Genomic DNA, 23,488 nt, shown 5'->3' on the forward strand with positions numbered 1-23,488 from the left:
TATTACTATAACTCTGCATATTGACTTTACCCGTTGGCTTTTAATCTCCAATACCGGGTAGATAAGAGCAATACAAAGTTTAAAAACATTTGCATGTGAGTATGTTATTATTGCTGTAGTTCCTCCCGTGATTCGTCTCCTGACGATTTCAGTAATTGCTGTGATTCCTGCATTATATTTTGGTAATTTTTATACGACTTTGGTAACTTCTGTGATTCCTGTCGTGATTATTTTGATATTGCTGTGATTGCTGTTGTAGGTCGTCTGGCGATTTCGGGAATTGCCGATTCCTACAGTATTTTTCTTCTGACGGTTTCGGTAATTGTCGTGATTTCCTGTCATGGAATATTTTAATAGACCAATTGCTGTGATTCCTCTAATGGTATTTCTGTGGTAGTTTCAGTAGTTGCTGTAAGTCCCGCATTGGAATCCCTCTCAGACTTGCACTGTTGTAGTTTTTTTTCCTGTCGGTTGCATTAATTGCTGTAATTCCTGCATTTTTACTTGCCGATTTCGAAATTTCTGTGATTCCTATCGTGTTTTATTTTTTTGTCTCCAGACGGTTCCAGTAATTGCTATAATTCTTGGCAAAGGCTTAGTTTTCTCTAGATTGTTAAAAAATTCCCATGATTGGTGTAGTAATTTTCACCCAACATTTTCAGTATATGCTGTAATTCCTCCAGTAATGCGAGCTTCCGTAGGTAACCCATAGGTTAGGCTACCGTTAGCCTAACCAGTCTAGAGGGTGGATGTAATAATAAAGACCTAGCCGAAGCCAAATCTAGGTTAGATTCAATGTCTGGTTAAGCTTTGCCATATTCATGCACATTTATTCAGTTATGGTGCTGTTAGGCTAGTCTAGTAGCCTAACAAGTTGCGAGGTTAAGCTGTCAGTTGGATCAGGCCTGTGTCTTTTCACTTAATCTTGTGATAGGTTAACTTCTCACAGATAAGGTAGTTTTTTTTTTGCTAATTCTACAGAGGAGCTCCACATGTAGATATCGTCCGTTATAGAATTTTTTTTATTGAACTATTTAGAAAAGGCTGTATATAGTGCAGCACACGAGATAATTTGAGAAATTTACCGAAATAATTCAAGAAATGTACCGTCATGTGATTGCAATTTTCACTCATTCCTAAGGGGCTGATACTGGACATAGCATGCCTTGGAGCTTTTCTGTAGAATTACCTTTTTTGTTTAATCCTTCTTTTTGGGAAAATGGATTCTTTTGTAGAACATGATAAATGTATAGAGTTTTACCAGACCACTGAGCTGATTAACAGCTCCTAGGGCTGGCCCACGTGGCTAAGAACATGATAGCAAAACACTTATTGTGGAATCCGAACCACATTACGAGAAATGAATTTCTATGTCCATTCAGAATCAAATTTTTATTGAAGAACATGATAAAAACTCTACACTGTCCATTCAGTATTTTTATTGGGAATACTAGCTTAGGGCGTCTGGAGTACCCCTGGCGTTATTGGTCACTCTTCGATCCATAAAAGGATAGAATAAATAACTTATGAAAGGATATAGCATAAATAACATGATCTGTGCTATTTTCTGTAAAATCATTGCAGATGTTTGCCAGCCTAATAGAATCAGAATTTTTAGTTTGTTTTGTTGGTTCTCGTACTTTACAGTGTTATCTGCTGTTGTTTTCGTAAGTTCATTGTTATGGTGTTGGTGTTCTGTTCAGAGTTCCAATAGCAAGTGCATGCACTATCAGGAGTATTTTTCATTTGTGGGAGCATTTTTTGTTCTATTGTGTAATGATTACCTGCCATTGGCAACCAATTAAAGCTTCATAAAATTGTATGTTGAAGTTGGCATGTTTTCTGGCTCCTCCCTCTAATTTTAATACAGTACTGTAGTAGCTGCCGTATATTTAAGAATTGCCGATGGTGATGATAGTAAGTTGGTTAATTTCTTTTGCGCAAAATCAGGAGTAAAACAACTCTGTGCTTCTGGAACTCTCTTATTCCCTTCTACTGATAAGTGGGCTATCTCTCAATGGCAGAATGCCTCTTCTGAACTTGATTGAGAGTATCCGTACCTACCAACCTTAGGGAGGGAGACAGTCAGGAGTAGCGTGCAAGGTTAGGTCGAAATAAAACTTTACGTTTCAAGTTTATGATGTACGATGCTCAAATTTAGGTTAGGATGCAAGGGTCCTGGAATGGCTAAGTGTGGGAAAGATGTGGTGTGTTAAGTTAGAAATGCTTGCGTAAATATTTTTGGACTTCCTAGGTCAGGTTAGGTTGGAGATGAAGCCCCTAGCACCCTAGGTTCAAGGTAGGTGACAAAGAGGACAACTAATATCCTAGGTATAGGGTAGGTTAGGATGAATTGAGAATGCAAATTTCTGGTAGAGAACTGAAAGATTTTTAGGGAACTGCAAATGTTACAAAAGATACGTTAATCTGCATGCCTGCTCTGACATATTGCAGATGATAAAGGTTTTTTGCAGTGCTCATTCAGCCCAGGCTGCAGTGATGGTTGTTTTTCAATGTGCATTTGTTTCCTTTGATCTTTATTCAATTAGCTGTCCAACATTAACTTTACAATACTCCAATTTTCCCTCTCCGTTCAACATTGAAGAACAAATCTCTAGTCTGAGCCCTGTTGCGTTCTAGAACTGTGACTGGGTTTTTATGGTAAATTACTTTATTTTAGTAATTCTGCTTTTCAGCCCAGAATTCTACTTTAAGGTTGAAGGTTTGTGGCTCCCGTAGCTGTGAAAATCACTAGCTCTGTATCATGGCTGTTACTGTTACAGTGTGTGGACTGTGGTCTGAGGTTGGGAAACCTGGCTGATATTCTAAAAGTGACATGAAAATTTTAAACCAAATGGGAATTTTTGCTGAAAGTATGCAAGACTGAAGTCAACTTTTTCAGTACCGGTCTAACCTTGTAAAGGGAAAATCTTGTATAAAAACAGTTATGATTAAAAAGGAAAAATAGTGTTAGCATGATACCCTACTTTGAAAAATCATTGTTTTTATTAAATTCATGGCCTTTTCATCTTTAGCAATAAGCCAAGAAAAGGTAACATACTTGTACTAATCTTTTTTATTTTGACAGGATTGGTGAACATTTGGGAACTAGGCCTATACCTAAGCATTAAAGGAAAACAGAGATGAGGGAGAATTCCACTGGGCTACCTGTCAACAATGGATTGCAAACTGTCATCGCAGAGTAGTGGGATATCTCTAGGCGACATCAGCATCGGCAACATTTCTGACACCGAACTAGAAGATGAGGAAACTGTCCTTGGTTCAAATGGATCTAAAAAATCTTATAATGCAGCAAAACCATTGCATTCTCAAGAGCCTCACAGTGGCGCACCTAAAAATGTGCAGGGAAGACAGCAAAATTTTGGTGGTTTTGCCTCCTCGGCAATTTCTAAAAATGGAAAGCCTCTGCCTATTGGCCGTGCAGTGTTCGAATACCAGGTACCTGGATATGATAGAAATCTTACCAAGAACAATCAGCAGATGCCTCTTGGGGACGTGAAATATGCTCTCCAAGAAAACCATGATCTACTCCATGATCATTCCCTTTTGAAAGAACTACTGCAGTCGATTGATAGAAAGTTAACCTCAACCTCAGAGAGTGCACAGAGCTCAACACTTTGCAGATCGAGAAGCCCTCTTATGTCTTATGCTCCCCCAAACAGAGATCCAGGTCCAGGATTAGTGCTGGATCGGGAACCAGTGCCGCAACAGGTGTTTACACCAAAAGGTCATCTGTATAGTTCATCAGATCCCCTTTCAAATGAAGGATCTCATCAGTTACCTGCAGATTTAAAAATACTAAACAAGAGTGTAACATTCAACACTGCAGAATCAAATAGCAGGACTCCAGAGAGCTGTAACTTGACATCGTCAGGATCAAGTGAATTATTGCAGTAAGTGGATCTTATATTAGTAATTGCAGATGCTCTATTATTCTCTATTGCTACGAAATGTTGATAAAATAAATGTGAAATTATAAAGTTTTTCTGATGCTATATGTTGATTGTATGAAATGTAATATTAAATTAAGTTTTTTTTAGATTTGAAATGCCCACTTTAATTTCAGGCAGTTGTCAAGTCTTCGCTGGAGGCTAATGGGATGGGAAGATGTAGGAGTGGACCCTCCCACTGATCAAAGCAGTGCGTTGGCATTTTGCCAAAAATTACTCCATATGCTTCAAGTGGCACAAGAAGAGAAAATGGTAAGACTGCTTTCAGTCCTTTTTTTTATTTTTGAAAAGTTTTTGAATAGTATCCTGTACATGCATTTGAAAATCACTAGGGTGACAACAAAGGTGGCAGACCTGGGCCAACTGTGAATTTAGGCAGAAGGTATAAGATAGAACTCCTTGAGGAGAGCAGTTCACATGTCTAACACCTTTACATTGCAGGGAAACCCTGATTTAAATTGAAAAAGTTTCATGATTATGATACCGCTAGTAGCAGCTGTTTTATCTCAAGCCTCTTTAATACAGTCATGCGCTAATGTAAAAGAACGATTTAGAACTATTCATTGTTTGTATTTGAAAATACTGTTCTCTTGAAGCCTCTCTGTGACTGTTCATGAGTTTGAGAATTGAACTCCTCAAATGTAACAGAAACTTGAGTTCACTATAAATGTGTGTATTCTTTTACAGCTTAATGATGAAGAGCATGTCCGTATGGAAAGGAAGCTGAAGAAGAGTAGTGAGGAAGCAGCTGTAATGGGCCGCCTGATTGAAAAGTTTGAGGCTCGCTTACGAGAGGCAGATGCTCAGCTAGCTGAAATTCAGCAAGAATGGATCTCTGCTCATGCGGCCAACCAAAATGAGGTGACGAGGCTACGGCAAGAATTTGATGAGTTGAAAAAGGTCAGTTTTTAGGTAACAGTTGTTGTATAATTATGGTTATTAGTAAATTTATTGCACAGCAAATCTATCTTGGCATATTGTCAGTGACCGCCTTCAAGGAAAGAATCTGTGATCTTTACTGAAACCAAATTTTTCAACAAAAATTAATCAAAATCTTGTTGGAAGGGGATGTGTGCAGTCATGAGTAATTTTTAATTGTTGACTTCTTTAAGTTTGAAGAAATGTTGTTTCTTCCTCTTCTTTGTTTAACCTGACCACCGAACCCATGTGAATGAAGGGACAAAATTAAGACATGGTAAAATTTAGGAAGTTGAAAAGCTAAGTAAGAAGAAACTGAAGGTAAAGAATGAATGCATTTATAAAAAAGATATTGAACATTACTGTTTGTGTTCTAGTATGAGGCATTATTGCTTTTCAGGAGAAAGAGTCACTGGCAGAAGACGTAATGAAGAAGGAAGAGATTATTTTGAGTTACCAGAAATTGGACAAGGATTATGAGAAAGTGAAGGTGAGGAGAGTTGCTTTTAAGAGCATTCCTTAGTCGCACTTTGAGTTTTGGTATTTTGTTGCTGTGTATGTACCTACAACTGCTATTCAGTTGGCAAGTCAGGAATAGCATATTTTAATAGGAAGCAGTTCCAGGCATCCTCACAAAATAGGTTTATCAGCTCTCATTGCAAAGCCATTTGACTCTTCATGTATGTTGTCGCTACTATGTTTGGGAATAAAATTTTTTCTAATATCATCTTTGCATGGACTTGTGAATTTACATATCCAGGAACATCATATTGTATGAGAAAATTTACCAAAATCTGTGAGTCTCCACCATAATGATTATAGGCAGAATGTCACAGGTGGCATTATCAATGCCTAATGAATAATGTATTGTTCCACCGAGGTAGTTTGGGATTGCATTTCCCAAGAAATTGATATTCTTAGTTCAGATACTTCCAGCTCCAAGCACATGTAATTTTTCTGAAAGCACACTTATGCCTGGGTTCAACTTCTAGGTCCAGATATTTATAGCAGTACTTTTTAGATCATAAATTTGAAGGAAACTGTTTGGGATTTTTTTTTTATATTAGAAAGGAATGTAGCATCTTGATAGTGTGTTTGTGGTTAGAAATATCAAAATTTGTATTAAGAGCCTTTGGTTTGATTCTTAAAATCCATTTAAATTTTAACATTTTGTTAACATACTTTTGTCTGTATCATGCTGCATTTTGCAAAACTTTACCTTTGTCATATGAACACTTTTATCGTCTCATATTCCCGAGAAGAAATCTTGAAAATGCTGCTTGATACCAAATGGGAAATAATATTCAAAATGTCACTGCAGATTTCTTTGGAAGAGTCTGTGGTGCAAGTTGGTGCTAGCAGGAGACAAGCAGAGGAAATGGCCGAAGAGAATTTCCGTCTCACCAGAAAACTGGAAGAAAAGCAAAAGTATCTCCAGGAAGTTGAAGAAGTAGGAAGTTTGTTATTATTTTAGTAATATGTTTCTGTATGTATAGTATTAGTATTAATAATAGTAATAATGAAACTTTATACATTGGTGAAAGGTGAGGGACTGAATTAACTGATTGATATGAGAGAAAGTTAGTTAAAAGATAAGTAAGAATTTATCAGTTTGGTTAGACATTCTGCATTGCCTGCTTATAGCCCTTCTCTCTTCATTTGATCTGTTTATTAGTAAACTTGGGGTAAGGTGTTCTTGGACTTTTTATCTGTTATTACAATCTGTTTAATTACACTTGATTCTTCTTCTTGAGTTATTTCTTCATCAGATTATGCTTATGTATACATTCATTTGTTGAAAGTATGTCCTTAGGATTTTACAGTACTGTAGTTGATAAGAATACCGTTGAAACTTGATTTTATTGCTCTTTGTATTTTATTTTGTGTGTTGTTTCATCATGATTTTTATGCTTAGATAAGTTTTTATGCTTTAATAGATTTATGCTTTAAAAATTATTAATTGTGCTATGGAGATTTTATTCCCACTTTTCATATTCCATATGTAACAAAATGTGAAAATAATAATTTTGCATTTATGCCTCTTAATTTTTAGATGCCATACATTTCAAAATTTTAATAACATTTTTCTGTGTCTGTTACTTATAAGTGATGAAACTGATATTTAGAGACTATAAGTCCAGATATAAAAATTATACAAAGTGTTCATGCGAGTTATAAGAACAGTGATTAATTTTTCCAGGTCACACTTGGCAACTTGAAGTATGACCTAGAAAAGGCAAATCATAAACTTACCACTTTGGAGACGTCCAATGAGAAATTAACAAGGACCAACACGTCCATTGCAAGTGATCTTCGGATATTGCGTGACCAGCGTCAGACTCTCATGGAGAAGCTGGTTGAAATGAAAGAATTGAAAGAGGCAGTAATTAAAGAAAAGGTATGTAGTTTGCAGTTATGCTTTACAATGTTGGAGACTCAGTTTTCATTGTAATTGTTTGATAAAGAAGGATGAGACAAAATGTCCTATGGGGGGATAGTGCCATCAGCGAACCTCACACAGTGCACTGTAGGAATTACTTGTGGTTCTCTGCAGTTTCCCTTCAGCCCTTAGCTGCAACCCTTTTCATTCCTTTTACTCTACCTCCATTCTTATTTTTTCTTCCGTCTTACTTTCCACCCTCTCCTAACAATTGTTTCATAGGGCAGCTGCAAGGTTTTTCTCCTATTACACCTTTAAAACCTTTTTACTCTCAATTTCCTTTTCTGCACAGAATGACCTCATAGGTCCCAGCTCTTGTCCTTTGGCCCAAATTATATATTCCAGTCCTATTCCAATAAGGTAGAATAGGATTGAAGAGAGTTAAAGGCAAAACCTTTGCATTATTTTTTGTACAATTACTTGTTTTTAGATGATACAATTCAGTTACATTGAACATGTTTCCAGTAGAGTAAGTACCAGAAATAAGTTAACTACTACTGCAGAAATATGGGCAGTTTTAATGTATTTATGTTAGAGTAAGTACCAGAAATGACTGAACTACTACTGCAGAAATAATGTCACTGACAGGAAATCCTAGATTTTGAAACAGTTGACCATAGAATGCTAAGAATCCTGGAACAAAATGTATTTGGCACTGTATGTATATTTGTTACGAATGAAGAAGTGGATGAGAGGTAAGTTGCTCATTGGTTGGGAGAACTGACTTGTGATTTCAAAGATGTAATGAAGGGGTGAGGAACAATTAATCAGAAAGCAGTAGATAAGAAATCAGTATGACAAGGAATAGTAGGAAGTTCCGGGAAGACAAGGAGAATAAAGGCATAAATGAAGACGAAGATCAAATGGGAATTCAAGATGATGCCAAAACATTGACGAACACTGTTGGGCAGTTAGCAAATATTGCCAATAATTTTTAAAAATCTTTTGCTTAGCATTATTGGTATTTTTTATTTTTGAATGGCCTAAAATTTTTATATATATTCAACTTTCTTTATATGAGTGACATTTTTTGTCATGTATGTGATATATATATTTTTAATTGGTTTGAAGTTCAATTTTATGTATTCCAACCTTTCCTCCTCCAGTATTGTTGACAATTTGTTTTTCAACATTACCATGCTAATGTCTTTCTATTTTTTTCAGCAATCATTGGAAGAACAAGTAAAAACATTGACATCAAAGATGTCATCTACAAAGACTGAATTGCATAATTTCTATCAGTCTCAGGTTGAGGAACTTGTTAGTAAGAAGACAAAAGCACTTCAGGTGGGAAATCAGTGGTTGTTTTTTTCTGTATTTATGTCAGCATCCATATTTGTTCTGTATTATGCAAGATTACTTTTATGTCGTATCATGATTCATGAGGTTGACAAATGGTAGGCAGTAATTGCCTGTTGAGTTGCATAAAAGCATAAATTTGTTGCTTCCTTAGGTTTATATTCATTGACAATAATGAGGAAAGGAATTTCTCTGCTGGAGTAGGGCTGCATTACAAAACTTAACAGATTTTTAGCTGTTAGTTTAGATTTTGTTGAAATACAGAGATGTTAATTTTCGAGGATAACTGACAGTGCAATGTTAAGGGTTATAATTTTTACTAAATCATGTGTCATATTTGACTTCATTCATATATTAGTTTCGCCATATACGTGTCTGGATAAAGGTTAAGAAACCAAGGCTTAAATTACTATGCTGTATTTTGATTAGTTGTAGGTTAGTAAGGAAGGTATTCTCAGCCAGGTGATTCATCATTCTTCACTTGTTAAAGCTCTTGCTTGTTTTTACTGGCTGTTCAAGGAGGAAGGTTGCTAAAGTTCCACTTTGACAAGACTAATCATCTGTAATTTTTTGTATCCCATAAGAAAATAGGTGTTGGAGAATCTTTGTAAAAAAAACTCTATTAATGATTGTTTACAGGAGCAGCTGATGTCATTAGAAGTTACTCTGAGGGACAATCTCAACGAACATTTGGAAGCTCAGAGAGAGACACATTGTCTTGCGCTCGACAGAATGCAGAAAGGGTAAGTTGAAATGGCTATTTTCATGTTTTATTTTTCTTTTATCTTGAAAAACCTGTTGTGCTTTGTGAAGAGAGATGTTTGTTTATCTGTATTGCAGGATATACTTGATGTGGTTAAAGTTTGCAATACAAGTACCATTAGAACCCTTTTGTATAAGAATCATTATTTTTAATCATTATACTGTATGGTTTTTTCTTCCTAAATTTATGCAAACTTCTCACAGTTCATCATCCATATACTTCCATAAATACAGTACTGCTATGTCAAATGCTCTTCTCACTTCTCTTCCTTTGCTCAAACCATCCTAATCTTTTATTCTTATATTTGGGTCAGTCCAGTCTTGGAAGTATGGTTTATGTTTTTAGTTTATCAAATATTATATGAATTAAAATAAGATGTGACAAAGATTTTAGAAATTAGATAGGTTTTTTACCTGTTTCTCAAACTTGCTGTACTGTATTAAAGAATGGAAATAATATTATCAAGATGAAAGAAATTACTGCAGTAGTGGGTAGGCTCACTGAAAATATTAGAAGTGTGATTAGCTTAGAAAAACATGTGTAAATATTAGACTGAAGTGAAAGTGAGCCCTTTAAATTTTGAATATGGTGAAGTTAATTGCTGTTTGCTATAGCTTTTGTTAACGTATTTTTGTCCAACAGGCATAACAAGGAAGTCCAAGACTTGTGTGATGCTCACAATGCAAGAGTAACATCATTGCAACAGCAAATTCAACAGCTTCAGGAAGAAAATCACGACCTAAAAATGAAACATCAGAATGTTATTGCAGCCGTCTCCTCAATTGTAACCTCTCAGGGTGAGCCACAGGTAAGAAAACTTTCTTGACATTGTAAATTGATTATTCTAACTTCGACTGGTTTGTGGATTTTGCTAAAATCAGACATCTCATTAGCAATGCTTTGACTTATGGGCTTCTGTGTTCATCAATTGCATTATTAAGATGATTTTTCATATATAAGTAACTTACCAAGTAATTATATAGTTGTAGTTTCAACTCATGCGGCAGCTTAAATTTTAATAATCGTGGTAGTGCCTCTGTTGTTTTCGTGTAGGTGACTAGCCCCACCCACTATTGGGGAACAAGAGGAACAACACAGCTGAAGAGCTCAATTCGTTTCTGCCAGCTTACGACTGAACATTGGATGTATGAAATAGCTTATTTTGAATCCTTTTTGCATTCTGGTTGAGAATTTCTCCAAAATTGGTGAAGTATTCTTACCTTTGGTAGCCTTCAAGCTAGTTAATGATAGTTTAGGTTTTTTGAACCTTTATTTCCCTTTATTTCCCCTATTATGTCAGACTCTAGTTCATCTAGTATTCGTTATTGTAGTGGAGGCTGCGAGACGAGACTAACTAAAGCCTCTCAATTCCCATACCATTTGTACCAGTTGTAGAGGACAATTGTGTACGAAAGGGTTGACTTGTAATGAATGCAGGGACTGAGATAAGAGAAAATGGAAGGTGTTGAAAGCACATATAGATAAACTTGAGGGAGACATGAAGAGAAAGGTGGCTTCTAGAGCCGAGAATAGGACTTTAGTTAGCTCAGAGTCTACGCCTAAGTCTGTTATGGTTGATAATGTTCCTAGGATCTCTTCTCCTGTGCCTGTCTTGTCTCCCATCACCAGGCCTCCTTCTGTACCACCTACTCCTTTTCCTGGCTCCCGTGCTTACTACCCTGATCCCATTGCCAGTCTCAAATCTAGATTTGACCAGAAAATCAATCTAGTGAATACTGTACTGTGGCCGAATGAGGGGTGTCCCTAAAAGTCCTGATGGACAAAGTGTGTACAGACAATTTGTCTAGTGACAGTGCAGTGTTAGTGGAGGAGGTGGCTGCTTGTCCTGCTGACTCTCCTAGATGAAAGTCCCTGTCATGCTCCCCTAAATCTGTGAGGAGTCATACTGGAGGTCCAAGGGAGGTCGGTGGAGTTTGCCCACTGCTAGTCGCCCCCCTCAGTCAAGCATGTTGATCGTTTCCAGACTACAACTGACAGCCATTGGAAAGGCGTCAATATGGAAGTGCATCAATTGTCCTCCGGTTCAGAAGGGCTCCACTCCTGACAGGAGATGCCGGTGGCGCTTTCTGGATGAGTCTTGGCCTTTAAAGAGGCATGTAGCCGTTGATGACCGCTCTTCTCTGCTGCCCTGTTAGCGGTTTAGAGCCTTTTCACAGCCCACAGCCTTCCTGCAGTGCTTGGGACATTCCTGAGCATTTTTCACCTGAGCCTTCTGTGGTTGAGCGCCAGTATTTGGCGCCTAAACGCCTAGCTAGTTCTCGTAAGCGCCCATTGTCCTCTTCTAAGCACCTGTTGGCTCACGAGTGCCCAACTACTTCTCCCAAGAGCCCAGCAGCTCCCAGGTACCCAGCGCCAGCTCCCAAGTGCTCGGCGCCAACTCCTGAGCGTTCGGCGCCAGTTTCCAAGCACCTAGTGTCAGCTTCTGAGCGCCCAGGACCACCTCGTTAGCTGCCTGCTTCAGGTCTGCCTGCACCCGTGGTGCTTGATCTGTCTCTGGCGCCCATTCAGTGCCAACTTAGTGATATTTTGGGCATACTGCAGAAAGTGCCTACTGCAGCTAAGGCTCCTTTGGACTTGTCTCTGTCCCCCGGTCTCATCGGATGATGAAGGCTTAGATCAGGAACCTGCTACCTCAGTGTACACAGTGCTTCTGGGTTATTTTCTACTGAGCTTTCCTGCCTTCTTTTCTCCAGTGGCCTGGCCTCCCCTGCCTCGGCCTTCATGATGAGGAACCAGCCTCACGATAGTTCCAGGCTCCTTAAGATGATTCTTTCCTCTTCCTCAGGGAAGGCCTTGAGTGACGTCAAAGTTTGGCTCTCGGAGAAGAGAGAGCAAGGCAAGGCCGTTGTCTGCTTTCCTCCCTCTTGGCTGTCCCGTAAGAGGTACTTATCTTAAGCCACCGGAGAAGCTCTTGCTTTGGGAGTCGCTGCCTCCTCCCAGGGGGACTTCTCTGGTCTCATCGACTCATCTAGAAGATCAGCCTTCTCGTCAGCCAAGATTATGTTCTCCTCGACAGAGCTTGATCATCTTCTCAAGAATATTTTTAAAGTGTTTGAAGTGTTTAGTTTTTTAGATTGGATTATAGGAGCTCTCTCCAAGAAGATTGAGGACTGTGGTACCTTGACAGGAGACTGTACTTCGGACTGGCTTGGCATCCTCTTGTGTGGACAAAGCCATAAGGGATGGTTCCATTGAGCTTGCTGCTCTCTTCTCTATAGGAGTCCTTAAGAAGAGAGAGTTTTGGTGTTTTTTCACCACTAAGGGAGTTAATTCTACCCAAGAGTCAGTCCTCCTTTTCTCTCCCGTAGACAGTCACCATGTCTTTCCCCAGTCCACTGTGAAAGAGATTGCTTCGGACCTCCAGAAGAAGTCCACACAGGATCTCTTGGCGTAGTTAGCCAAACAACCTAAGGAGTCAGCCTTGTTTCACACCAAGTCAGTCTCTCCTCTTCAGCAACAGCCCTTTCGTGGGAGCAGACCGAAATGTCAGCATAGGCCTCGGTCAAACATGCATTTCTCGGCCAGGGCAATTAAGAAGTCCTCCACCGAACCTTCCCAGGGAAGTGAAGACGCAGTCCTCCGTGCACCAGCAGGAGCCAGACTTCTTCATTTCTGGCAGAAATGGAAAGTCAGAGGAGCAGAGCAGTGGGTAGTAAAGGTTCTGAGAGTGGGATACTCCATCCCATTCAGAGAGAAGCCTCCTTTAGTCAATACAACCATTGTATTGACTGCCTACTCAGTAGGCTCAGAGAAGTATCCATCCCTTTCAGAAGAAGTTGCCTCCCTCATCAGGAAGAAAGCAGTAGAGGTGGTTGAGGATGCCAAAACAGAGGGTTTTTACAACCGTCTGTTTGTAGTTCCCAAGTCATCATGGGGTTGGAGACCTGTCCTCGATGTCAGCGCCTTAAATTTCTCCATCCAGAAGACGAAATTCAGGATGGAAATGAATCAGACAGTCCTGTCATCCATTCACCAGGGCAACTGGATGTTTACCATTGACATGCAGGATGCATACTTCCATGTTCCCATCCATCCGGACTCCAGGAAGTACCTCAGGTTTGTCTTGCAGGTCATAGTGTTTCAGTTTCGAGCTCTGTGCTTTGGCCGCTCTACAGCTCCTCAAGTGTTTACTCGAGTTCTCGCCCCTCTTGCAAAGTGGCTCCACCTTATGGGAGTAAAATCTCCTTGTATCTGGACAATTGGTTTCTTCAGTCCCCTTCTAAGATGAAGTGCATGGAGGACCTACAGAAGACCCTTCTCCTTGCTCAAGATCTGGGTTTAGTCATCAGCCTTCAGAAGTTCCAGCTGACTCTGACACAGGAAATTCTTTATTTTGGGATGACGAACAACTCTCAGAGTTTTTGGGTTTTTCTGTCCCCAAGAGAGTCGAATCATGTCTTCAGGAGGTTTGCAGTTTTCTCTCTCTCACATCTCGTTTGGCCAACCAGTGGGTGAGCCTGTTGGGAACTCTAGCCTCCATCAAATAGTTCGTAGTGTTAGAAAGACTCCATATAAGAGAGCTGCAATTCTTCCTAAAAGCCAGCTGGGACAGGAGAGCTCACCCGGATTCTTTTGTTTTTCCCATAACACCAGACATCAAGACGGACCTGCGATGGTGGCTGTCCGAAAGAAGACTTTTGGAAGGAAAGTCTCTCTTTCCTCTGAGTCCTGACATAGACTTTTACTCGTATGCATCGGATCTAGGTTGGGGAGCCCTTCTAGAGACATAGTCCCTGGAACAGAGAAAGCTTCACATCAGCATCAGAGAATTGAAGGCGATCCATTTGGGCCTTGAATCATTCTTGACTGTGATTTTCAACAAGACAGTGGTGGTCCACTTGGACAACACCACCGCTCTGTCTTATGTTAGAGAGTAAGGCGGGACTCACTCCTTCTCCCTCAGCAAGGCAACGAGAGACCTTATCCTGTGGGCGGAACAGAATCGGACCATGATCATCACTCAATTCATTCAAGGCAAGCTGAACATGCTGGCAGACGAGCTGAGACATCACAAACAGGTTCTTCCCATGGAGTGGACTCTAGATCCATGGGTGTGCACTGATCTGTGGAAACTGGGGAAAGCCAACCCTAGACCTGTTCACAACATCAAGGAATCATTGCCTTCCGCTGTTCTGTTCTCCAGCCCCGGACCCTCTGGCATGGGCGATGGACGCCATGCTCCAGAATTGGTCGAACTTGGACCTGTATGCTTTCCCTCTATTCAACATGGTCAGGAAGTCTTAAAAAAATTTCTAACCGATCACAACCTGTCAATGACTTTGGTAGCTTCCCAAGGCTACTTCCACAAAAACCAAGTCTTCTCAGATGGCCTGACAGTTTTTGTGGAAGTAGCCTTGGGAAGCTACCAAAGTCATTGACAGGTTGTGATGGGTTAGAAATTTTTTTAAGACTTCCCTGACCATGTTGAATGGAGGGAAAGCATACAGGTCCGAGTTCGATCAATTCTGGAGCGTGGCATCCGTCACCCATGCCAGAGGGTCCGGGCCCGGAGAACAGAACAGTGGAAGGCAATGATTCCTTGATGTTGAGGACAGGTCTACGGTCGGCTTTCCCCACAGTTTCCACAGATCACCAGAGCGAAAGGTTTTTCAAGGCCGGTTGCAGAGGCTATTGCAAGATGTAGATGTCAATCTTCATGCAAGGTCTACCAAGCCAAGTGGACAGTCTTCTGCAGCTGGTGTAGGAGGTATAACATCTTGTCTTCTCAGACCTTTGTGACGCAAATTGTGTATTTTCTACTCTGTTGTAGGCACAGAGGTTTGGATCTGTCGTCAAATCAGGATCTAAGCGACCTCAACAAATCCTCTGACACTTCTAAACAGAAGAAAATGAATTTGGTTGCCTGGAATCTCGCCGTAGTCCTAAATTGGCTATGTGGTTCCTATTTTGAGCCCCTTTGTTCCATATCATTAAGGGATCTAACAAGAAAGACCCTCTTCCTTGTCGATTTAGCAACTGCCAATTGGGTTAGTGAACTACAGCCTATTGATGAAAGGGTTGGATTCTCGCAAGGAGACACAGTCTGTTCTTTCACTCTTGGTTTTCTGGCCAAGAATGAGGGTACCATTAAGAATTTAATGGAGATTCTTGGCCCAGAAGAGGAGGAAAGAGGTCTGTGCCCTGTGAGAACCTTGAGATATTACTTAGACAGAACCGAGAACGCATTGTCATTCTTTCTAAGGGACCATATTACCAAGGCATATTCACAAATTGGAGAGGACCTCTTGCCGTTGGTTAAGGTTAAAGCTCATGAGATCAGAGCAGTCGCTACCTCGTTGGCTTGTAGACAAAATTTGTGTATCTCTTCCATTTTACAGTCCACTTATTGGAGGTGTAAATTGATTTTTGCAGTGCATTATTTATGTGCAGTGGAAACAGTGTTCGAGAACTGCAGTACCTTGGGTCCATTGTCAGTGGCTGGCATGGTATTGGGGGACGAAGCATAGGAAGCATTCCTTCAATCCTCTGTCTCTTCGCCTTGATATAGGGTGTCGAGTCTTGGGGTAGCCTGGGGTACCATGTACCTGGAGTGCCCACCAGTTTTTAGTAGATGGATGGTGGTTTTTTATTTCAGTGTAGGTGACAGCGTTGTCTGGTTGTTTTTTATTGTGGTACTGCGCCCAGGGCAAGGGCACTTATTGATGCTTTGCGAGCCATTGGACTCGTCCTTTGCTCTAAAGCTCCCACCTGAAGTAGAGGCACTCCACGGCTATACCGCCACACCACTACAAGTTAAGATGAGCACCAACCAGAGGCAGTAACTATCTGCAGTAGCTCTCTTACCAGGTAAGGAAACAACAAGCATTGTCTCAATGCTAGCAACTTTTCTATTTCAGATTCATTACCATTACTGAATATTTTTGAGTAGAATATGTCCATGTATCCCACCTCCTGTCAATGTGGGATTCAGCTATGTAATTACTTGGTAAATTACTTAAATGAAAATGTTATTTCCATAATAAAATTAAGTTTCATATATACTTACAAACTAATTACAGAATTGGAGCCCTCCCTCCTCCTCTCTCATGGCCATAAGGGCGCAAACGAATTGAGCTCTTCAGCTGTGTTGTTCCTCTTGTTCCCCGATAGTGGGTGGGGCTAGTCACCTACACAAAAACAACAATAGAAGTGCTGCCATGATTTTTATGCTGCCATTTTAGACATAATACATTTTTAGATAAATCTCGCAAATTTTGTTACAGCATTAGATATAGTATTACGATAAAATGGAACCTTTTTTAGTGTAACTGGCTGTGTTATTGTTTTTGCTATTCACTTGATGAATGTAGAGAAATTGCTTGTGTAAGTGTTCTGTGAATCTATCCATCAGCATCAAACAGAGTTTATCCCTTTGTGGAATTGACTGTTTGGATTTCTTAGTGCGTTAGTAACTTGAACTTAAGCTATCATTCTCTTCCTTGAAACCTTGAAAAGATGATTTTCAACTTAAGAAAATAAAAAACTTACAAAATTTGGTACCAAACGATAACTTGGGTGAAAATATTCATTTTTTAAAGAAAATAAAAAACTTACAAAATTTGGTACCAAACGATAACTTGGGTGAAAATATTCATTTTTTAATGAGTATGAAAAATGATTGGTTTGTATTAAAATAAGTTTTTGGCATTCAGTATTACATTTCTAGTTGGGCGAAGAGGCTATCTAGAATCAGTTTTATGAGTTTTGACTCACAGGGCTTGACAAGACTTCATCAGAGTTGTACCGTTGGAACAGGATTTGATAAAAAATTACTGCTCAGTCATGCTGCACATGCTTGACTGCAGCAGGCAGCAGTTCATTAATTTGCAAAAGGAATAGTCTTGGATTTTTTTACTTGAACCTTGTGTAGTAATCCATCTTCAACTTTTTCAAATTAGGCATTGTTGTATGTCATGAATGACTGAAGTATGAAAACATTCTTTATGATTGTAAAATAATTAATTTGTTATAATCTAACTATAACTATCAATTACAGTGATGAAGAGTGTTAAGGTTTGATAAATCACTGTGAGCTTCTGAAAATAGAGCTTATCAATAGTAGATTTAATATTTTATTTTTCTGGCGAAGGTTTTAAAGCAAGACCAAATTTCATTTTTATATGTGGCATGGTGCATGTGGTAATGTCATAGGTTAGGATGGTTCTAGCTTGGTATGGTACCTTGGTACTGTGTAATCTCTTTTGCATGTTGCAGAACTCCCTGACTCAAATGCTTGAATTTCCAAAAATGGCTTCCTCTACTCCCATCAACAACTCTCCACCAGTTTCTCCGCAATCTAACAGGTTGATGAAAGGAAGACCAATGGCTAGATGTGGCAGCCGTCCTACAAGGTAAATACTGCATTGTTGAAGGTGGTAGGCTCAATTAGAAGTAAATTTTTTTTGCCCTTTTCCAAGATTATATGGTGTATGTAAACTTAATTTTATGATAAGACTACAGTATTGTCATTCATAAGCTATGACAGTAACACCTCAACTTAGTGTACTCCCGTACTTGTCATCTACAGTATTATTATTTTTTGCTATGCTACTATTTTAGACATAAATTTTTAGGTAAATCTCTCAAATTGAATAATAAGTGCAAAGTGCAGGATTAGTTTAGGTTAGAACTATGTGGAATTGCTGTTATTCGTCTTTTGTTTGCATTTTATCAGTTGATTGTTGTTATCTTTCCTTCCTCAATGTATTTTTTGTGAGTCATGAATATTCCTCATGTTTTCTCTTTTTTATCTTTGCTGGGTGAGGATCTTTTACACGTTGGAGGGCATTTTGGTTAGGAGATTTTTGTAATTATGGTTTTTCCCTGTTTATGTGTAGGTTGTGGTAGTCTTCAGTCTGCTAGTGTTTTTTTTTTTTTTCAATAGCAAAATCCTTACAATACATGTAATTTGGCAAATTGGATAAGAAATTAACTGTACCGGACAGAGAGAGTTCATAGTTTATGATTCATGACCTTTACTCTATTCTTCTAAACGTTTTAGGCATAAAAAGATGAAGTACTTTTGAATTTGACTTCTGATCTCCAAATATTTAAGCAAGGAGAAATTTCATTCCTTCTCTATACTGATGCCTCCTGGATTTCTGGTGTACTAGTTTTATTTTGTATTCCCTCATTTATTTTTCATCACCTTTTCCTATAATTTGGATCTCTGTTGGGTTTATAATCATTTGAATCTGCCCACAAGGGTTTTCAGCTGAAGAAGAAAGAGAGAAACCCACAGAGAAGCCCGGGGAAAGGGTTTTCAGATATTTTGGGACAATGATTTACAGTACAAGTTCTTTTGAATTGGAATTTAGTGAAAGAAGGCAAATCAAACAATTGTCTGGGTGGATAAGATTTGGAAAGCAATTAGACTGAAGTGGCATTTGAAAGTAAGGTTATGTCCAAGTCTAGTATAATCTGTGTTGTTATTCAGACATGAGTCATGGTATGATACTGAAACTACATGTAAAGACTTTGTTGATTTGAGAATAAAGCTTCAAGAAGAATATTAGGAGTCAGTTGGAAGGTTAGTGTTAGAAATGATATCACAAGGGAAATTGTGTCCTATATGAGTTGAGATTTGTGCAGATAAAGATGCGAGTGGTGCAATTTAACAGAGGTCCTTTGTTCACAAGGCATCAGGGAGAACTGTGATGCATTGATGATCCAATGTTGCAACTGGTGATGGAGTGTATTGGTTATATGCAGTTAAATATATGCTAAATCTTCAAAGTATATAATCTACACAAGCCTGTTACTTTGACAAGGAAGTGACTACCATTTCTCATAGTTTATATTGAAAATGTTTATTTTTAATTGAGTTTTATCATGAATAGCTGTTAAATTGTGAATAGCTATTAAATTGGATTTATTTTTAATTTTCAGTGGAAAGAGAGGGCAAAGTACAACGAAAGTCCCTAGCTTAGGCTATATTGGGTCTTCCTCAAGTGATTCTGATGCCAGTGTTTTTCAAGATGGAAGCATAACAGTTCGCAATGTAGCTGACAGGCTACAGTCAAATTTTAGCATCAGTAACAAGAAGCAGGAAATTAACTGCAAGAATATCAAGCCTGTGTCATCTCCTTCAAGAATCAACACTGGTGAATATGAAAACAGATGCCGACCTGGTACGCAAAAGAAACATGATGCCACAGAAAAGGAACAATCCGTTGGTACAAGGGAACTGGTTGAAAGTAAGGACCCAATTGTCTCTTCTCACAAAACTGGTAGCTTTTTGGGGATCGACATGCCCCTTCCTGCTCTTGGGAAGATATACAGAGCCTCGGAGATTCTTCAGAGTGATGAGGCTGCCAATGCAGAATTTCCAAACCTTCACTTACCTGTGGATTTTGAGATAGGGAGATTCATACAGGCACTTCCTGAATCTGTAAGTTAATGGAACTTGTTACAGTTTTTAGATTAAGCATAGTTATTGTTCTTTCCTATTTAGAATTACTGCATTATGATTCTCAGGGTCCGTAACACATTGTAAGTTTGGGGCCAAATTCAATTTTCAGTACTGTACTGGGTTATGTGACAGCTCTGCACATCCACAGAATTTGATTTGTGAGGTTCTAGGAAGCGAGTAGCATTAGTCCTTCAGGTTCAGGTACTAAGGGTGATATTGGTTGTTCATTTTGATTAAATAGAGCTTCTAGAAGTTGGTTGAATGAGATACCATTTGACGATAATTTAATTCTTTATTACTATTGTTGGGAAAAAGGGAACCATAGTTTTGAGCAGTCTTGTGTAATCAAGTTGTTGGAGGCTGTAACATCCAGGCAGCTGAATGCTATCTTGTCTGTAGATACAGGAAGCCTTATAAACAATGTCTAGTTTTCTAGCAGCGCTAAGTGCTGTGTAATGCAAAGCTTATAGTCAGTGGCAACAAGTATTGTGAGATATTCAGAATCTTTAAGTACAGTGTTACCTGTGATGATGAAAAATTGGCATGGGAGTATAGTTTGAGGTTAGCTAGTCCATAATGGCTTAGTGCAGATCTTTGTTAAGTCAAGAAAGATTACTGTATGGTCATCTCTAGTGAGGCCTAAAAAAAATCAAAGGTCCCAAAATGTTACCCAGAGGAACACCAGACAAGATATGTACAAGTTCACTAAAAATGCCTTCAAAGATGACAACTGTTTTCTGTTTGTCTGTTAAAAATCCTAATTAGATGTTAAAGTATGTATTTTCAAATATTAATTCCAGTGTTGATGTGCAATCTTTTTCACCATGTCAAAAGGCATCACTAGTCAAGGTTTTGTTCGTTGTCAAGGTTGTTTTGGACATAACATTGTAAGTTGAAAGGGCTTTGTATTACAGAATTGTTTCTGAAAGACAGACTTCTGTCACATGGCAAAAATCATAAGAATGACCAGATGTCAGTCATGGTATGATGTCAAGGTGGGCCCTGTCATGTGGGGGGTGGAAACAGGTTGCACTGCTAAAAGTGGAGAGGTTAATATACCAGGAGAAAACAGAGGAAATTTAAAGTTCTCTGGGGTCATAAGTGGCAGTACAAGAAAATTTAGAACTTGTTATATAGTAGCTCACAAGGTACACAAAAACCTCACACACTTACAGGGATGAGTATGAAATGCATGACAGTTTAAAGTCTATTTTAGAATCATGTACTGTATACTGTAAAAGTATGACAGTGTTGCCACAATCACAAATAATATCATTTGATAATTGCAGAGAGGCATACTTGCCAAGTTTGATTTATTAATAGTAAGCTGTATAATTCATTGTGTTTGTACAAAGATGCAGCATATTGCTGCATTAATTTATTACATAACTTTTTTTTTTAAGTATGTAGCTGTTTAACAGTTTTAACACTGGTACTTATGGTTCTGTTTGACAGATAAGATCCTCTGCCAAAACCTCCGAAAGTGATGTACCAACTCACGATACATCATTTGACCAAGATCCTGCCAACGTCACCCTACGTAAGTTGAATCAGGTGTCTACAATATTATCTCAGTATGTCAATGAAGCTCCGTCTTCATGAAGGTCTTCTGTGGTTGGGTCAGTGTAGAACAAAGTAGAGCTGTTATTTTTTCCTATTTTTTTTGGATTTATATCTAAATAAGACAATTGTTTACAGTTAATAGTGTTATTATTATTATAATTGTAATTTGACCTGGTGATAAACTGTATAGAGTTTCATGCGACTGACCAGTTGGGATTTATTTGTAAATAAAAAGTGACAATTGAAAAAAAAAATTTAATTGGACTGCTAGGTATCAGAGACCTAAGTGAAAGGCAAGGCATTGGAGCTCTGTCCAAACGGATAAAAGAAAGAACCTTAAGTGCTGCCTGTTGTCCACTAGGCAAGACATATACTGTTGGCTCTGCTCATTCTATGAAGGTTCTTTGGTGTTGTACTATTCAACTTGTACATTTGCTTCCTTCACTGGTCCTTGTAATGGACATACATTCGTAAAATATACCTCTTGGGAGTATTAGTCTCTCATAGCAATTTTATTGAAAGGAATTTTAATATTAGTATCAGTGACTTTGCAATTTTTATTCCTCCTGTGAAGCAGTCTGTCCATCATATTTATGAAATAAGCTTGTGTGATAGTGGTTGAATTTCATTGATATTTAAGCATATAGCTTTTGCAAAGTCGTGAACCTAGAAGGATCATTCACAAGCACAGTTATCAAGTGAAATAAGTGATATATTGCACCTGGTTAGCAAATAAGAAGGCAGGTGCAGTATGAAATGGTCCAATTTTGACAATAATTTTTTTGGTGAATCTTTTTTGTAGTTTCAACATTGGTGTATTGACAGTTCTCTTGTGTATGAGCTGACAAATTTTTCCAGTGATGTTGGTGTTTTTTGCACATAGTATGCATTTAATATACCATATATGGAAGAATGGTATTTGCTTTTTAAAGTACTGCATGTGGAAGAGGGGTATTTGCTAATGTTGGGAAGGAATTTGATCTGCACTTGGGTCGTTGCAGGTGTCCAGGTGTTTTTATTAACAAACATAAATTGGCCTTCTTTTTGGTGACTGTACAGTATTAGGATTTGGATAAGAAGGCCTAGCTTTGGTGCTGTTTGTGATATACTTGTTTTTAATGGGCTGTTTTAAACTTGAATGCTTGCCACATCATTAATTTATTTCATATAAAAATCTTGGCCAGCCACATGACAGTTAAGTTTTGACTTGGTAGTCTTGTTAAACTACATAAAAAGTATTTTGGAATGAACTTTAGAATTTGATGTAACTAAAACATTGTCCACATGTGCCTTTGATGTAACTTAGGCTAACATTCCGTAATTTTAGTGGAGGAAAAGGAACTCCATTATTAAATTTTACTTAAAACTTGTACAAATATTTTTGTGATACTGGTTGCTCTTACTTATGAGTTCACAAATCTTCTGAAAATGACAGGAAGCTTTTGCTATTGTTTCTGTTTGTATTGAAAGCTTAGTTAGTCTGTAGTGAAGTTCATACCATATTCCTTATTTATTGTTTTGAGGCTAGAGAACAATTTTCTTTGGCACTTAACATAGATGGTTTGATGTCAAGTCCTTTCTCCATATCTTTAAATGAGAATGTTTGCATATCTGTAACCTATATTCCTATGTAAAAGTAGCATTACCTAACAGTCCTATACTTTTTCATTGTTTTTGCAGTTTGTGAGCCTACAGTTGTATGAATTTCACACACAGAATTACACCTTGAGTCTTGTATTTGTGTCATCCTGGGTCTTTTTGCATTTCTCATCATATTCTGCATTTGTGTTTGTCATATGCTGTCAGTGTTCTAGTAATCATTTGAATTTCTCTGTTGTCTTTTTATCCGAGGTAAATATTGGACCTGAATCACATGTGCCATTGTTATAAGAAAGTCATAAAATCTAGTCCATGGGTTACAAGTTTTTGACAGTACTTATGGAATATAATCAAAGAAATTTGATTTATTGAAAACTTTTGTAAAACAGTTTTGAAATTAAAGTTTCCAAATGTCTCACCCCAAGATATTGCAGCTTGTGCTCCCGAAATGGGACTCAAGTTTGCAAAAGATTCGTTTTATTTTTCAATAAACATTGCTCTTA

The 23,488-nt window shown here is 38.4% G+C and overlaps 1 protein-coding gene across 6 annotated transcripts; it reads left to right on the forward strand.

Moving 5' to 3' along the window:
- Positions 1-13: 13 nt before the first annotated feature.
- Positions 14-23,488, forward strand: LOC136845858 (golgin subfamily A member 4-like). 6 transcript variants are annotated; one of them, XM_067116270.1, is made up of 13 exons: positions 14-95; positions 3,089-3,914; positions 4,088-4,223; positions 4,659-4,871; positions 5,290-5,379; positions 6,211-6,339; positions 7,090-7,287; positions 8,494-8,616; positions 9,268-9,371; positions 10,034-10,199; positions 17,627-17,763; positions 19,301-19,802; positions 21,279-23,488. In XM_067116270.1, the coding sequence occupies exons 2-13, from the start codon at positions 3,178-3,180 to the stop codon at positions 21,423-21,425; spliced, it is 2,682 nt and encodes an 893-aa protein (XP_066972371.1). In that variant the 5' UTR covers positions 14-95; positions 3,089-3,177; the 3' UTR covers positions 21,426-23,488. The 6 variants fall into 6 exon arrangements, with proteins under 6 accessions (XP_066972371.1, XP_066972372.1, XP_066972373.1 ...); XM_067116271.1 differs by having other exon boundaries at positions 56-182; XM_067116272.1 differs by lacking the exon at positions 14-95 and adding an exon at positions 232-318.

Source organism: Macrobrachium rosenbergii, chromosome 14, assembly GCF_040412425.1.
Source record: "Macrobrachium rosenbergii isolate ZJJX-2024 chromosome 14, ASM4041242v1, whole genome shotgun sequence".
NCBI classification, from domain to species: domain Eukaryota; kingdom Metazoa; phylum Arthropoda; class Malacostraca; order Decapoda; family Palaemonidae; genus Macrobrachium; species Macrobrachium rosenbergii.